At 42.6% G+C, this 17,550-nt stretch overlaps 1 protein-coding gene across 1 annotated transcript in view; it reads left to right on the top strand.

The window, feature by feature from the left end:
• The window catches only part of ahctf1 (AT hook containing transcription factor 1), a 54,837-nt gene that overhangs the window by 30,768 nt on the left and 6,519 nt on the right, over positions 1 to 17,550 (top strand). The window contains exons 28-33 of the mRNA XM_042333207.1: positions 352 to 549; positions 3,664 to 4,444; positions 6,416 to 6,632; positions 11,208 to 11,320; positions 13,053 to 13,231; positions 13,862 to 15,416. Coding sequence (XP_042189141.1) covers positions 352 to 549; positions 3,664 to 4,444; positions 6,416 to 6,632; positions 11,208 to 11,320; positions 13,053 to 13,231; positions 13,862 to 15,416 — 3,043 coding nt within the window. The remainder of the gene's footprint in view (positions 1 to 351; positions 550 to 3,663; positions 4,445 to 6,415; positions 6,633 to 11,207; positions 11,321 to 13,052; positions 13,232 to 13,861; positions 15,417 to 17,550) is intronic.

Raw genomic sequence — 17,550 nt, 5'->3', positions numbered from 1 at the left:
GCAGTGCTGAGTGGGTGATTCTTGGAGGTGCTATCCTTCAGATGAGATGTTAAACCGAGGTCAGGTGAAAGTTAAAAATCCCATGGCACTATTCAAAAAAAGAGAAGGGAGCTTTTCCTGGTCCCCCTAGCCAACAATCCCCCAGGATTGAGATATCCTTCCAATATGATAAGGCGCGATGCAAGGTTTATTTATATATTAAAAGTTATTTGACTAGAATTTGGACTCCCAGATAGTAGAGATATTCTGTTATGTACTGCAAAATCCCATTTTAAATTTTGTTCTTCACAAAGATAGTTTTCTCTTCCTCATATTGTGGTAGGCTAACTTTGTCCTTTTTTTTTGAAAAAGAGGACAAGAGCTTTTACAACTTCAGAATCTGCTTTTGCCAGTTTTACCCCTCAGTCCATCTTGAGATCCAGCCTCCGCCCTACGCCTTTGGGATCACCATCTGCGTCACCGAGCCGATCTCTAACTCCTCCACTGCGTGCTAAAGAGACCAAAATTTCTTTCTTGGAGGAGAAGTTAACTGTTCGATGGACTAATGGGGTATGTGTTTTATAATTATGAGCTTTTGTCTCTGGCACGTATTGTAACTGTATCAGTTGTTTGTCCACATGTTTAGCTGTTAACATGGGTATGACATGCAATTTGAAGTTTGAAAAAAAAAGTCTTTAAGTGTTGGATATGAATTATCCCGATCTCCTGGGCACCAATTCCCCAGATAAAATTAATCATTCACTTCTTGGGTATTTGTGGGACATTTCTGTGCACAAATTGCCTGCTGCCTTTTACACAGTGCTGCCCTTTACAATATACTGTATCCTTTGAGATGTTTTGATGACGTAAAGGTGTATCAAATGTAAGTATTACAATTAAATTGCGTTCTTGCCAAGAATTCTGCAGACTTAAACACATTTTGTAACACTATGAATAGAGGTTGCAAAGCTGCCTTTCATAACTCTTGGCAATCGTTTCACAAAACTTCAGATCATGGTTCTCTGTTTATATTCCAATGCAAATACCAGGTACAACATTCACAGCATACATCTCCCCACCACCCCAAAAAAATGAAAGTCAACAAATTTATATACAATTAAAACTGATTTACTTATAACTTATAGAAGGAGGAAGTTCAATTTTATAAAGGGGCACTCAGTCTCCCTGGAGAAGAATTCATGCTCTTAAAAATATTCTACCCATATAAGCTATACTTGTTTCAAATGCTCTCAGGAATGATTTCCCAAACTGTCTCCCTCACTAAGGCAAAAACATTGCCATATTCATTGGAAGATTACCCAAGATCCAGCCCTACAGGCAAACATTGCTTTGTTTTTTTTTTGGTCAGCCGGGTGTCTGACATATGCGGAAACACAAACTGAGCTCCGTGTATCCCACCAATATACTTTGCTGTGGGAAAACAAGTGTAGATTAAAGCACTATGCAAGAAAATCATTTAGTCACTTATCCTGAATCAGGAGACTTTGGCATTGGGTTCCAAATGTTAACCTGCCAAAGGCTAGCCAGCATATTGGGGACACTATATTTGTAAAGCTATACCAGTGCAACATGCCTATTCAAAACTAAATCATAACTGACCACAATAAAGAAATCCCATAATTTGGCTGCCGATTGCAACAATGGTACACTTCACCTGACTCAATTACTAGAGATGTCTGCTAGCTACTTGTTAACTTTGCACTTAATATTGTGTACATATTGACTGTAAAATATATAAACTGTATCTTTACAATATGACTTGTAACTAAAGAACAATTGAAATAAAAATAAGCATGCATGGATAGACAGTTATTGGGGTCTTAGTTTACATTCAGTTTTTTGGGAATTTTGAGGTAGTTTGCTTTCGTATTTTGGTATTACCAACAAATATTAGAATTGCTGTCCAAGTCAGTGACCCCTGTGAATAGAAGTTAGTGGAACTTTGCTTGTCTTCTATCCTGGTTTTATTTATTTGCAGACTGAGATTTTGATGTATAAAAAAACCCCCACCTCAAAAAAACTACCCTCAACCCATCTCAGTTCTCTTAACTGCCATCCCATCTCCAACCTCCCTTTTCTTTGCAAGGTTCTGGAATAGGTTGTTGCTTCCCAGCTTCACTCTTTCTTCTCCTGGCACTCCTGCATGAACTCCTTCAATCTGGTTTCCATGTTGCTCACAGTACAGAGACTGTCCTAGTCAAAGTCACGTATAACATTCTGTCCAACTGGGACTAGCGCTCTGCCTCCTCACCCTTCTTGATTTCTCTGCCATCTTTGACACTGTAAACCACTCTTCGTCTCTACTGCCTTTCCTCTCAGCTCCATCTTCGCAGTCTGTGCTGGCCTGGATTCACTCTTATCTTTCCCATTGTCTCCACTTTGTATCTGCTAACAGCTTCTCCTCCAGCCCTCGCACCATCGTCTGCAGCATTCCTCGGGGCTCTTTCCTTCGTCCTTTTTATTATTTACATGCTCCTGCTTGGTTATATCAACCCTTGGTTAGACCAATGAGGTTAACTTCCACGTATGGCGATGATACCCAACTCTTATCTATCTGCCTCCACCCTCGATTCCAGCTCTGCTACGTGTCATCAAGTCCTGGGTGAGATAACTTTCTCCAGTTGAATGTCAACAAGACAGAGGCCCTCCTGCTTGGTTCTTGTCAGCACCTTCTCATCTCAGGTGCTGACAGCATAACTATTCTTGAATACACTCTACACCTCACTCAGTCAGTACGGTGTCTTGTTCGACTTTCAACTGTCGTTTAAACCTCATCCATTCCTTGATCCGTTCAGCCTTCCCGCACCTTCGCAACATTGCCTGCCTCCGCCGTTACCTCTCCCCTCGAACTGCCGAGACCCTTATCCATACTTTCATCACGTCCAGGCTTGAGTATGCCAACTCTCTTCTGGCCGGACTTCGCAACTCTTCCCTCCACAACCTACAGATTATTCAGCGCTCTGCAGCTTGTGTCCTCTCCCGCACCAGGCTCCATGAGCATATCACGCCCCATCCTCGCTTGAGAGGGCGAATGGCCTGCTCCTGTTTCTTAAGTCCGCCCCACCATCGGTGGTCAGACCTTCAGTCTTTCTGCTGCCATCCTCTAGAACTCCATCCCAGAGTCCCTTCCCTTCACTCCTTTCCTTGCCTCCTCAAGGTCCATCTCAAGACCTTTCTGTTTGACTGTGCCTTTGGTCATCTTCCTATTCTCAATTTCCTTGCCCTCAACTGTTGAATCCAACCCCCAGCTCAGGTGCAAACCCTAGACTGTCTAGTAGCTTGGGACGATCTCCCAACATGAAAGGTGCTATATAAATGCAATTTGTTGCTGTTATTTATTATCGCTAAGCCATTTATCAATCCAGGCACCTAATTTTCTAGGATGGGAACATTTCTATGCAATGCGTCATTGGGACATGCAGTGCAAAAAGCTGTCTGGCAGCTCTCATGCAATGTACCCACTGTTCACACTTGTATTTTTACAATGTAATCTACCAGCACAAGCGGGTTAGGTCGTGCATTCTTGCAATGTGCAATCTCTATGCTTGCATTAATCATATTTTCATGCTTTGCACAAAATGTCAGGGTCCATTACTTATCTGCCATATATGTAAGCTTGAGTGAAGAACTGGGTACATTAAATTTCTGCTTCTTTTATTGAAGGTTGCAGCTGCTGATGAGATAAAGCTTCTGTCTTCAGCATCACATATTCCGCGAACTCCATCTATTGAATCATGGCCTTCAACTACAGACAACCAGCCCGCTTATGACCAAAGTCCAGACAGAGACATTGTATCAGAACAAGTGGAGATGTTTAATATTTCTAGTGCTGATAAAGAAGATGAGAAAATTGAAATCAGAAAAGAGCATGTTGATAGTTCTGCAAGAACAGAAGAGTGGTCTCTGGAGGAATATGAAGATGCTGCCGAGGATCTAGACCGGGGGGACGCTCCAGAAGAATTGATGCAAATTGAAGAAAAGATCTTGAGCGGTGCTCCAATGGAGGTGGAGGGGCCCGCTGCGGAGGTGGAGGGGCCCGCTGCGGAGGTGGAGGGGCCCGCTGCGGAGGTGGAGGGGCCCGCTGCGGAGGTGGAGGGGCCCGCTGCGGAGGTGGAGGGGCCCGCTGCGGAGGTGGAGGGGCCCGCTGCGGAGGTGGAGGGGCCCGCTGCGGAGGTGGAGGGGCCCGCTGCGGAGGTGGAGGGGCCCGCTGCGGAGGTGGAGGGGCCCGCTGCGGAGGTGGAGGGGCCCGCTGCGGAGGTGGAGGGGCCCGCTGCGGAGGTGGAGGGGCCCGCTGCGGAGGTGGAGGGGCCCGCTGCGGAGGTGGAGGGGCCCGCTGCGGAGGTGGAGGGGCACTCTAGAGATGAGCAACAAGTTGAGATTTTTGAGAGGATGAAAGAAAAGGAAAATCTGTCTGAAGATTGGGCCCCTGGTGATGAAGGTGAAGGTAGGTTTGACTTTTTTTTCACACAGTAATTGGGAAATTGAACCAATCATACAAAATATTTGTCCTGGCTTACACAAAAACCCTCAAGTAATGCATCTTGACAATCTCAGACAGATAGTAGCATCACTGGGTTCCTTGCAAATACTATTTGATCACATCCTTCCAGAATACCAACTTTATTATCCTCCCATTGCTGATTAAGCTGCTTATTGGATGAATCTAAAAGCCTGGACTACCCTACCTGGTTATCCTGTTCCATCCACCAATAAATACTTTGTGGTGTCTATCCAGAAATTGCCCTTCACAAACCTGATCCTATGCCCTTTTGACATGTTGACTTAGTGTGTCTAAAAATATTGTGCTGGGTTTAGTTTCTCAGCATATCTAGCTGTTCCTGATAATGAATCCCTCTAACATTATGGTTCACCCTTGTTGCTCTCCTCTGCATTGCCTCTAGGGCCTGGGCAGTCCCCGTTTGTCGTGGCTACAAGAACTATGGGTATTACTCCAGATGTGGCCTCACCAGAGCACTTCTGGCCATCTGAACTCAACTGATTTGCAAAGTAGCCCATCATTCTGGTTGTCTTATTTATTGCTGCCTCATGCTGTTTGCACATGGTGAGCAACGAGTAACCCCTAGGTCTATTTTAACTTCCCACCTGATGAGTTCTATTTCATCCACTGAGTTCATGTGCATCCTATTTACTTCCTGCCTGCATGCCTTGCATTTCATTTATATTGAACTCCATTTGCCAGTGGTCAACCTCGCTGCATAACCTGTTGAGCCCGAAACTTGATGTCAGTTTATCGACCTTGCACTGAGTCTGTTAATCCAGGTCATTTATGTGGAAAGTGAGGATCCCAATTTGGACTCTAGGCACACACCCACTCTGACCCACATCAGCAACCTTATTTCTTTCTCTTTGCCCTGTATCTAATCAACATCCATGTCTTAATCTTACCTAGTGATTATTAAATATATGGGTTTTGTTTACAGCGCCTTTCATGTTGGGAGGCCTTCACAGAGCTTCAGATATTTTAAAGTGTAGTGACTGCATATTTTGTAGGCAAACGCAGTTGCCAATTTGTGCACAATTGTGTATTTTTGACACATGCTGAAATCATTCATCATGCTTGAGAGTATCCAAACAACAGGTCATGCATGGAAATTCCTGTGTTTGGAATGGAATGCACACTCTCTCCCCAGAGGGATGCATCATGCTTACCTAATTCCAGGGTGTGTTAGGCACAAGAGCCAAAGATTGTGGACCCCCTAGTGTACATTGCGGAACTGCTGGAACTTAAAACTTCAGTCCATCATCAGCAGTGACCTAGAGTACTGCAGATCTGCCTGGCATAGGAACCAGATTATCAAGACAGCTGAGCTACAATAATATTCCCACAAAAAGAAAGAACGGCTAATTTTATTTGGGATTATTGTCCAGGACACTGGGAGAAACTTCTCTCTTTGAATAGTGCCATGGGATCTTTATTGTCCACTTTAACAAGCAGATGGATCCTTGATTTAACATCTCTTTTCCAAAGGAAAACAATTCCTACAGTGCAGCTATCCCTAAGCAGTGCATTGGAGGATTAGCCTAGACTATGAATTCAAAGTGCTGACATGGGGTTGAAACCACAACCTCCTAACCCAGAATGTTGTCAACTGAGCCAGCCTGATGCACAATTGTAAAGGGGTCTCATGTGGTATCAAAGGAGTTTTCAAAGTTTAGATGTACTCTCGGATACGCTCTCCATTAGTCCAATATCAAATTGGGATGGCACCCTTTTTTAAAAAAAAATCAAGCCTGAGGTTAGGCAGACATATTTTACACCTTATGAAGCCATGTTCACTATCATTTTATGGAGGTTCTTTCATTTGCCTTCTGAATCCTATTTTTATTTCTCACGAGGTTTTAATTTTCATCTTTGGTAACACTGGTAACCAATTTTTGTGTTTTCCTTTCACAGCAATGGACACTGTTGACAATCTGTACACTTCAGAAGAATTAATCCTACCTACAGAAGAGAAGAGCTTCAGCTGTAGTCCTACTCAATTGGAAGAGCAGGATAGAGTTGAAGTTGAGGACTTCAAGATTACGGATATTATTACCTCAGCATTGACTAGTTCAACTTCTTTTCACGAAACTGTGCTATCAAGCCATAACTTTGCTTATACCAATGAAAGGTAAGTCAACTTTGTTTAACCCCCATTTATTATCAACGTTTTCATCTGCTCCACTAGGAATTGTAATATGTTGGGAGTCAGCGGCAGGTGTTTTCCGTAGACTTGTGTGGATACTATAGCATGTGGATAAATGCATTTCAATTCTTGTCCATAGCTGGCTTGGTACATGATGTTTGTGTGGAGGCTCTCCTTGCTCTTTGCCCCTGAGTTATGTTGCAGCCATCTATATAATCCTGGATCTGTTATCATGTCTGGCCTGAAATAAGGATAACAAATTGCAACTCACGTGGGGATGTGTCTCGGTGGTCTTGGTCACACTCTCTGGCCCTTGGTTTGATGCTTTCATAACCCTAGAATCTGATATGTAAGTCTTGCATTATGCTGTGCCACATTGTTTGTGGTTCAGTATTTGGCACCCATTTAAAAAGGATTCAATTTTTTTCATATAGATAGATCTTCTTTGTAGTTCCAAAATGCTTAATTGTGTCTGCAACCTGTTTCTTTTGGCTTTTCAGATGACTTTCACCAATAAATGTAGTCCCGAATCTCTTGCTGTGTGGTTTTGGATTTTTTTTCTTTTACAGTGATTTGGGCTACTACCATAACTTGGTACTGCTTTGTTCCTCGAGTCCAATGTCTGATTTTTCCTTTGTAGTTTCCCTTACTTGTATTTCAGATGTAGGTTCTATTTCGGGAGTCTTAGCTTCATCGATATGATATCAGCCTGGGCTGCCATGTCAAGTTTGTATTGAGATACTGTTTCCTATCAGTCAGCCCTAGGAGTTCATAGAATTTTCATAGAATCATAGAGTTATGCAGCCAGAAGGAGGCCATTTGGCCCATCGTGTCTGCACTGGCTCTTTGAAAAGAGCTATCCAGATCAATTCTATTCAGTCCAACCCGCCATGGTTTTATCTGTCTTATCTATAGCCCGAGTGCACTTGCCTGGAGATGCATGCTATACTAAGTCCACTGCTTCAATGTTGTCTCCTTGCAGACTGGCTGAGGCGACATCCTGTTCACAGAGTGCACCGTGTGTCTGCTCTGGACCATCCAATTTGCCTCGTCCATCCTGGTTGTGTCCTGTACTCTGTTGTAATTAGATTTTTTTCTGCCTTGGTTTCCTCTGTTTATTGGTCTGCATACTCTTGTAAAATGGTTGCAACCACGGAATGTGTAACTTCAGCTTGGCACAATCTTCCACTGTGCGTAAAAGCTACGGTTTCTGAATTTGCTTGCTGGGTTTCTGTGTGTGCTCCGGGAGTACTTGATCTGCCCTGCAAGCCAATATCTTCTCTGAATCTTATTTCCGCTGTTTCCTCAAATGGTACATCAAGTTGCTGGAAATTGTATTTCAGTAGTCCCTCTGCTTGTGTTAGCACTCATTTCAATAGTCCCTCTGCTTGTGTTTCCTCTCTCAGCAGTTTACTAAATTTAGAGGACTAATCTATCTCTGATCAACTGATCTTGGAACGCTCTATATTCACATGTTTTAGTAAACTTCAGTAAAATGTTGTGTTTGGTGGACATTTCCTTGGTTCCCTTACCTTCTTGGCCCTGTTGAAATTTCGATTATGATATTGGTTCTACCACTAGTGTTCTAGCTATGCCATCACGGTTGCTGTTGTAGTGGTCTTCTGCAGTGCAGTTGTTTCAGCATAAAGCTGAAATGCCCTTGTAAGTGTCCTCCCAGTTTTCGTGGTAGTTTCCACAGCATCTGAGTGGACCTGGATAGTCTAGGTTAGACTACTGCATCAATACTCATTTGTACTCTATTGTTTTCAGTACATGTAGCAACTGGAGAAGTTGATCTGCTAACTCTGTGGTAATATGGTATAAATTGCCTACTCATTTTGTACTCGAGTTCTACTCACAGTTTGTAGTCTTTCTTTTTCTTGCAGTTCAAAACTTCAGGTAATATGTTGCATTCAGAGGCAGATGTTTTGAGTAGGTTCTCTATATTGAGCTGGAGGTCAAGGAATATGCATCCATCAGTATCCACATCAGTTCTCCCTGTCTCTCTGCTCGGGGGACTTTTAAACTGTGTCCCAGAACCTTTTTGATGACTTTATTTTTGCCTGCTTGTAACTAAGTATAAGAGAAGTTATTGACTTGTTATGGTGTCATCTAACTTAAGTGCTCCGCATGAAGGGCATTATATAAATTGTTGTTTTTGTTTCCACTTGATTTGTTTTGAAAATATTTGTGCTATGCAAATCCATGCATAATTTTCTGTATTTTAACTGCTGTTTAAACAATTCTCTCCAATTTTCTTTCACTTCAGTATTTATTAGCTTGTTACTATTTTGTGTCTGGGTTTGCCTAAGACCTCAGTGTGCAGTTGCTGACAGACCCATAATCAGCGAGATAAAAGTTTCTAGCTGTCAGAATCGAACATGAAACTTTAGCCAGTCTTTCCAGTAGACATAATTATATAACTGGTCTGATTTAACCCTGAATGGGATTAAAGTTGGTGAGAGTTTGAGGGGTAACTGTTGTGGGAAATGTAAATATTGCACTGATACTAGGGGATATTTTGAATCTGGAGCGAAAAATAGTAGTAAATAGTAAATAAACAGGGAAAAATAACAGAAGCAATCCTATAGTGCTTGATATCTATTCTGGGTACTTGGGGGGGGGGGGGGGACGAGAGGAGAGGAAGAGCAATGTCCATTTCTCAGCTGCTGGTTATTTTTATTGTTTGGTTATGAAATAAAGTAGAAATAAGATAAACTGATAACTCGTCACTCCAAGGGAAACTGGCTAAGTGATGAGTTATCTGGAATGGCAAGTTAGACCCTGTGACCAGGGCTCCCTCTGCCTCCTCGTCCTCCTCGACCTATCGGCAGCATTCGATACGGTCGACCACGCTATCCTACTCCACCGCTTGTCCTCCCACCTCAACCTTCAAGGCACTGTCCTTGAATGGTTTAGGTCGTACCTCTCCCACCGTCTTCACTTTGTCTCGACAAATGGCTTCTCCTCCACCCCTCGTACTGTCTCATGTGGTGTCCCTCAGGGCTCTGTCCTCGGTCCCCTCCTCTTCACCCTCTATATGCTCCCCCTCGGTGACATCATCCGCAGACGTGGGGTTAACTTCCACATGTATGCGGATGACACCCAACTCTACCTTTCCTCCTCTACTCTCAACTCCACGACCACCGATGTCCTGACAGCTGCCTGTCCGACATCGAGTCCTGGACGAGAGACAACTTTCTTCAGCTCAACGTGCGAAAAACCGAGGCCCTCCTGATTGGCTCACGTCAGCGCCTCCGCACCTCAGGCGCTGACACCATCAGCATCCAAGGCTGCACTCTCCACCTCTCAAAGCCAGTCAGGAACCTCGGGGTTTTGTTCGACCCTGAGCTGTCCTTTCTCCCTCACATCCGCACCACAACTGGCACCGCCTTCCATCACCTCCGGAACATCGCCAGATTACGGCACTACCTCACCCCTCACGCTGCTGAAACCCTGGTCCACGCCTTTGTCACCTCAAGGCTGGACTATGGGAACTCTCTCCTCGCCGGCCTTCCCGGCACCTCCCTCCACAAGCTGCAGGTCATTCAGAACTCTGCAGCTCGTGTACTGTCCCGCACCAGGCTTCGGGACCACATCACTCCCACCCTCGCTCGCCTCCACTGGCTCCCCATCCCCCAGAGGATTGATTTCAAGATCCTCATCCTCACCTACAAGGCCATTCACGGCCTTGCTCCCTCCTACCTCTCCAACCTACTATCCCCCTACCTACCTGCCCGTACCCTCCGTTCCTCCGGCTCCGGTCTGCTCCACGTCCCCCGCCCCAACCGCCCTACCATCGGTGGCCGGGCCTTCAGCCTCTCAGCCCCGAGGCTCTGGAACTCTATCCCCCAGTGCCTTCGCCGCTTCCTCCCTTTCCTCCTTCAAGGCCGGTCTCAAAACCTTTCTCTTTGACCGTGCCTTCAGCTTCCCTCTCGACTCTCTTCTCCCTCCCTTCCCTCCCCTCACCCTGACCATTTCCCCCCTGCTCGGGTCCTGACCCAACTGTGCAGCGCCTTGGGACGTCCTCCTGACGTGAAAGGCGCTTTATAAATGGAATCTTGTTGTTGTTGTTGTAGACATGGTTAAATACATAAATAAATGTGGCTGGGATATTGACAACATGATGATGATAATCCTTGCACTTGTTATAGCGCCTTATCGCGTCTTCGAGACGTTTCAAAGAGCTTCATAGAATATACTGTAAAGCGAATTGACTGCATTTTTTGTGGGCGAAACGCGGCAGCCAATTGCGCACAGCAGTGACCCACAAACAGTTATGGATTGAGTGACCACATTTTTTTTGAAGGGATTATTATGCGGGAAAGCGAGGCATGTGGAATAAGGAGACTTGCTCAATGATGTTTTTGATGATTTAAGTGGTAGTGACACGTTGAGTTATCAGGAGTTTACTGTATATTTTTCAGATGATTATAATGTGTCGATTTGTGGGAAAATCCAATAAACCAAAGAAGGATAACATTCAGTTGTGCTCGGACTTTACACCAATGATTTAATAATAATTTTTCTTGTTTTGTTTGTCCTCGTTTCAATTTTTAGTGAGGATGTATTTCTAGGAATGGCTCAACAACCGCTGCCCATAACACCACAGGAGAGTGAAGGAATGTTGGAGAGTGAGGGCATTTTGAAACCAGCCACAGCGGACATTGAGCGTATGTATTCCTTCTACTATTTCTGTATAAAATTATCCTCTGGTTTAGTAATACAGCTTACTAAAGCAGGTAAGCTTTTTTTGTAATCTTTTTCAATGCAGCATCTACAGTCTCCAGTTTTATTTGTCAAGAAGTTGACGAAAGCAGGAACTGGAGTGAATTTTTCTGTGAGGTTCAAGTCAGCGAGGTACATTCTAAGCGGAAATGTGCAATGTAAACCTGGCTCTCCAATAAACAAAACCTGTCAGATTCACCGCTTTTAAGCCTATTTGTACAATACTAGGATAACATGTTTTAAAAATAGATTATCCCTGTTGCAACCACGAATTGGTTTGGGAGATCATGGCATTTGGAAGTTTAATGGTTGGGTTATGGACTTCTTCATCAATCCTTATTCTTTTCTAATTTCCTTGTTTCATCTACTTTTAAAAATAAGCAGAAAGGGATTAAGCATGCTTGGTTATTTCACTGTAAAGTTGTTCGTTCATTAAAAGTCGCCTCAAAAAAAAAAGCCTGGATTTTGCTATTTCGCTGTCAGTCATTTTTGCTTTTTTCTAAGGACCAAGTGGGGAAAGCATTCTCATCCCAGGAGCTCCAAGGAAGAGTGATGCCCTAGATCACCTTTTAAAGAGCATTGGACCCACATTGTCTTATATCTGAATTCTATATGTTGTTGATAGCATAGTTCAGTGCTTTGATGCATGATTTGAGAAAAACGCAAATAACAAAGTTACATTTGTATAGTGCCTTTCACATTGGGAGGACATCCCAAGGGGTTGTAGTTTACATGGCAAGACTCTCAAAAGTGAAAATAACGAGGTGTTTACCATCTTATTCAAAATGCGTCTCCTTGTTTAAAGTTGGAAGGGCTTGTTGCAAGATGTGTAAAGTCTGCTGGAATATGACTGGAAATGGAACAGTGATGAACGAATTGAAGAATCTTTTTCATTGGGTATAATAAAGGGACTTGGATTTCCCTCTGCACATGCAGTGTGCCCATGTTTAGCACAAACCACAAATAAGATCACTTCAGTGAATTGAAGTTCAGTTTGCTAAAGTCATTAAATGGGGAAAAAAAAGGAGACCTTAGGATTCAACTGGACAGAAAAGCAGTGGGGAATTTCAGAAAACAAAATATGTGCACACAAGTTTGGATTTTTTTTGTGTGTGTATACACTTAAGCATATTTCCACATGTATCGGATACCAAGCTGACTAAAAGGTTAACATTTGAATCAAGGCTAATGTCCTGTAAAGCCAATTAAAATTCTCATGTTTGTGCATTTTTAGCTCACAGAAGAATTCTGAAACACTGGGTATCAATTAAGTATTCTTACTGTAATACAAATCTATAGAAATGTCTAATTCTATTTGCCCCATTGTTCCCACTCATCCTTCTCCCTTTTTTCTTATTCTATTCCTTGTGTGTAGTTGTCTTGCTCTCCTTGTTGCTCCCTTTTGTATATGAGGATGAACTTTGTAAAGCTGAATTTTCATTAGCAAATTTCATAAGTCTGTTTCTCAGCCTAGACATGGAAAATTGATCTGATCTCATCTTGCATGTTTTTATGCATTACAGTGAGGCCCAGCATAGCAGGTGGAATGTACTTTGCAGGTTATTGGTTCGTAGCCCAAGCTTAATAGACTATAGAGGCATCTTTGCTTAGACTTATTTCTTTGTACTTCTCAATTGAGGTTTGTCAAAAAGTCTTGCAACCTTTTTTTCATTTCAGCTGTGGTGATTGTAGATGACTTTGAGGATATGCCCAGCACACAGCCAAAAGATGAAGAAAATGAGTCGATGCTGTCCAAAGATGATGATAGTGATGTTGAAATAATGGAGGACAATGCTGTGTGTTCACCGAATGAGCCACTTGCTACTTTGCTTCCTGTAAACACTCAGCAGTTGCAGGTAAACCGAGCAGGTCTTATTAGAATGTAAATTGCATTTTTGTACTTGCATTTTATTTCTTGTACAAACCTCTGCATTCAGTCAGCCTCCCCTACAGATGAAATATCAGCAAAATACCATAATGCCATCAAGAGGAGCATCTTGCAATAGCCATGAGAAGAGTGTTTCTTCAATTGTCGGAGCAGTTTCTGCAACCCATTGCTTACTGTTCATAACAAATTCTTTTCGGTGGCGAACATTTGATGTTATGAATGGGAACGTGTGATGACAGTTTCCCCCTCTTCCCCTTAGTGCCTAGTTAAGAAAACATCTTCATAATCTGACCAATTTATACTTTAATATAATTTGTATCTGAAGTTTAAATGAATGAAGTATGTTAAGTTTCTTGTCTTTTTGTCACAAAATGAAGTTCCCTTGCGTTACAAAAGACTACCAAGATGTAAACCTGTGGTCTGAGTTTCTCATTTTGTTCAAGTTACTGTGAGAAATACCCCTTGCCCCCCCACCCATTATTGACGTCCATTTCTCCAAATGGGGGAAAGAAAATTCCTGTACCTTTTTGAGTATGAAAATAACTTGGTGGACTTGTTTGTGTGTATGTGACTCACAATTGGTGCTATCTGATTGCAGGATGTTGAGGATGGATTTGAAACAGAATCACCAAAGGAGGAGCTTTGTGTTGTAGAGCTGAGCCAGCCTGACCCAGTTGAATTTGCTGGGGAGTGTGCTTTTGAATTTGAAGAACAGCATTCTAATGGAGTAGAAGCTGTGCAAGAGCCTGAAGGTTACGACGTTGATCTCATTGGAGAACATCACGTTGAGGAAAACTTCACTTTAATCTTAGATGGTGCGGATGAGGCTGAGCCTGTGTTAACTTTAGATGCAAATCACCAGCCAGCTTTCTCAGAGAATGAAAATGTTATTTTGTCTCAATCTTCTGAAACTAAAACTGGAAATCCTGACAGAGAGAATTCAGAGGTTAGCAGTGCTGAAGCTGAAACTGAAGAGGAGCCACCAATAAAGAGTATTTCTCTGGTACTTGGTGACCAAGGTCCATTGGAGGACCAGCATAATCTATCTGAGGCATTGCCTTACTTACCAACACCAATCAAAGAAGCTACAACGGAAAACTTGATTGATGTCCTCGAAGATACTAAACAAGTTGGTGAATCGGAAATGGAAGAACTGTCAGAACTGATCTCTCTGCCTGATCAGGCAGACACCCCGATGACAGGCAGAATACTGCGGAGTGGTTCGTTTAAGAGTAAGCCAGTAAAGAAATCACAGACTGATGAAGCTAGAGAGGTGTTCAGTGAGGACTTAAAACCTAACCAAATAGAGGCTGTAGCTACACCCACAAGTGTAAGAGGACAAAGTATCAAAGTTACTGAAGTCAAAGGTCAGGATGATGAGCAGAATGTACTTATGGAAATGCAGGATGATAAACTGGAAAAGACAGCAGTTATGACCCCTAGGAGAAGTACAAGGAAAACAGCGGCTGCTGCTGGCGAGATTTTGGGAACTACTTTGTTTCCGAAGGATGCAGTGGCAGATCAGAACATTGCAGTCATCCTTCCTACTTCAAAGATGACAAGGAGAACTATTGCAAGCAGAAAAGATATCCAGGAAAGAACTTTTGCTGTTGGGGAATTGGCACTCGAACAACAAGGGGAAGCTGTTTCAACTGTGAGATCCACAAGGAGAACTATGGCTGGTAGAGCAGATGCCTTGCTTGGTCCTGAGGAAGTGGACATTGGACAGCAAACTGAAGCTATTTTTACTTCTACTAGAAAGAAAAATAGGAAATCTACAATTGAGACACCATGCAAATTGCCTTCAACATTAGAAATGAGTCAACAGGACTCTGCATTGTCTACTCCTAGCAGACGGACAAGAAGTAGAGCCCATCTGGTGACTGTAAAAGATATTTCTGAAGTGACTCCAAATGTAGAGAGAAACTCTAGGACAAGTAGAAGGCGAGGAGCCAGTGCTGTGGAAAGCACAGAACCACCAATCCCTGTTGATAATGTGGACGATCAACCAGAGGAACAACTTACAGTGACTTTTACTCACATGCCCACGAGGAGGAGACCTGGTGAAACCCCTGTATCACAGGCAATCGGTTTAACAGAAAAGAATTATGGTTTCTCATCACCTCACACAAGATCGACTAGAAAGTTGAAAGGTATACTTTTTTGTGTAGCCAATTGCTTCCCTTAATCCACTTTTAACTTTTCATTGTGGACCCTAAATTAGTGTCCAATTTTAAGTGTTTTAATCCACCAGTGATTGCCTGAAAGTTGGTAAATGAAACATGCTGCCAAGAATGAAATTAAGCTTCTCTCCATTCAGGGCTTTACCAGTGTAAAACGAGCCTAGGTTCTTAGGATGCATAGCTCCTTAGGGCCCTTGATGAACGTTCACTTGTAGATGACAGGTGAGCCCGTTAATATATCCTCGAATTGAATAGTCTGCTGCCCATCACTAGATTTTGCATGTGAAAATAATCTCTTGGTTATGGTACCAGAGCTCGTAATCATAACTGAGCCTGTGTTACCTGCCATGAATTGCTGCCTACATGGAAGAAAGAAAAATTTTAACAAGATGCTGTAGACCCAGCCAGGATTTGGCAGATGAGTTAAACCTTTTTCTTTTCAGATAACTGAATGAAGAAGACCATTAGAGGCTAATTATTGCTATTCGAAATGAGTACCCCATTAACACTTGGTCCTATAAATAAATATGATTGAAGTAAACAAATGAAGCTGTATTACGCCTGATGGCCCACTGATACTGCACAAGTTTGCTTTATATTAAATGTAAAAAAAAATCACTTCCCACTTGAACCACAAGGTTTCAGAACAGCTAATAGCCATTCCGTAGGAATTGAAAGAAATTCTGATTGTCACTCTCTTCTTCCTCACAACTGAACTCTATTATAAAACTGAGGTTTCCCAGAAATAGATGTCATGGAAACCATTAAACATTACTATGATTCTGTTTAAAGACATCCAAATAGTATCTGGGAAGCTTTTCAGTCTCCAAGAATGATAAGTTTACATTCCCCACCATTTCAGTTGTATCCAGAATTGTTCACCTGGTCCATGTGGAGGAAATTGGAAACTCTCTATTGGCTTAGGAAAGCCTGATATCTGATTTCAGGGTCAGCTGTCTAAAATACAGAATAGTGAGTTCTACCATATTTTAACATATCAGCCCTCGAAAGCCTTCATTCTTCCCCACACACCACCACCACATACACAATTGTATTGTTAACGATATTCTAATCATACTGTGCTACTTCAAGCTCCAAGTATCTTCCCCACATTTAGGAAAGCACTCCGGGATGCTACCCCGCGTGAAGTGTGCAATATAAATGCAAATTGTTGTTAGTAAAGTATTTGCAGCTAAATAGGCAAATTTAGTTTAGGGGAATTATCACAGTTGAGATTCCTACAGTAGCAAAAGTTTCAATAATCCTATCATTAAGCAGAGTATCAGCCTGGCTCAGTTGGCTCGCCGGTCTCCCATCCACTACCATCCATAAAATCCAAATCATTCAAAACTCTGCCACCCACAAACACAAAAGCACAAAACAAACACAATTCCATATTATTCATCCTTCCTCATTCATCGCTATATCCTCTGCTGTTGTCAAAGGAATACCTTTTTTAAGGAATTAATTTACTTGCCTGCCTCTGATTGTCTTCTCCATATCCCCTTCTGTGCACTGTGCGTGTATGTGTTTGGGAGGAGGAGGGAGAAAGGATATCTAATCATGTTTGAAGTTTTTAATTTCCATTGCAAACTCTAGTTCTGTTCTAATAGACTTGTCCAAGCCTGCTTACATTTCCATCATCAGATGTCAGCCTGGTTCAATTAGTAGCACTCGAGGCCCTTGTTGGGATTTTGGGCTCATAGTCCAAGCTGGTACTTAAGTGCAGTACTGGAAGAGTATATATTTGAATATAGCTCAAACTCCTTGTCAAAATTGCACCTAATTTGGAATGTTACGTAGGCAAAACGTGACCGATCCAAAGCAGCAACTTCTCACAACAGTGAGTGAAATTAAAATTGAGGAATTAAGTTTAAGCGGCTCAGTGCTAAACGCAATGATATAATCTAACTGGGTTCAGTGTTTCTCAATCTTTCTATTAACAGGGACTGGCTCAGTTTTGTAAAACATGTAAGACGGTTAGTGAATGAGCCTGTTCGATCAGTCAATCTGAAGGCATTTCTGCTATGGACTGGCCGTGAAGTTTTCCTGTACTGGTGCCGAACCTCAGACTGGTTGTTAAAAATATACTCCTCCAGTTGAT

Source organism: Callorhinchus milii, unplaced genomic scaffold, assembly GCF_018977255.1.
Source record: "Callorhinchus milii isolate IMCB2004 unplaced genomic scaffold, IMCB_Cmil_1.0 Scaffold3, whole genome shotgun sequence".
NCBI classification, from domain to species: Eukaryota; Metazoa; Chordata; class Chondrichthyes; order Chimaeriformes; family Callorhinchidae; genus Callorhinchus; species Callorhinchus milii.
This window is presented reverse-complemented; position numbering and strand designations above follow the sequence as displayed.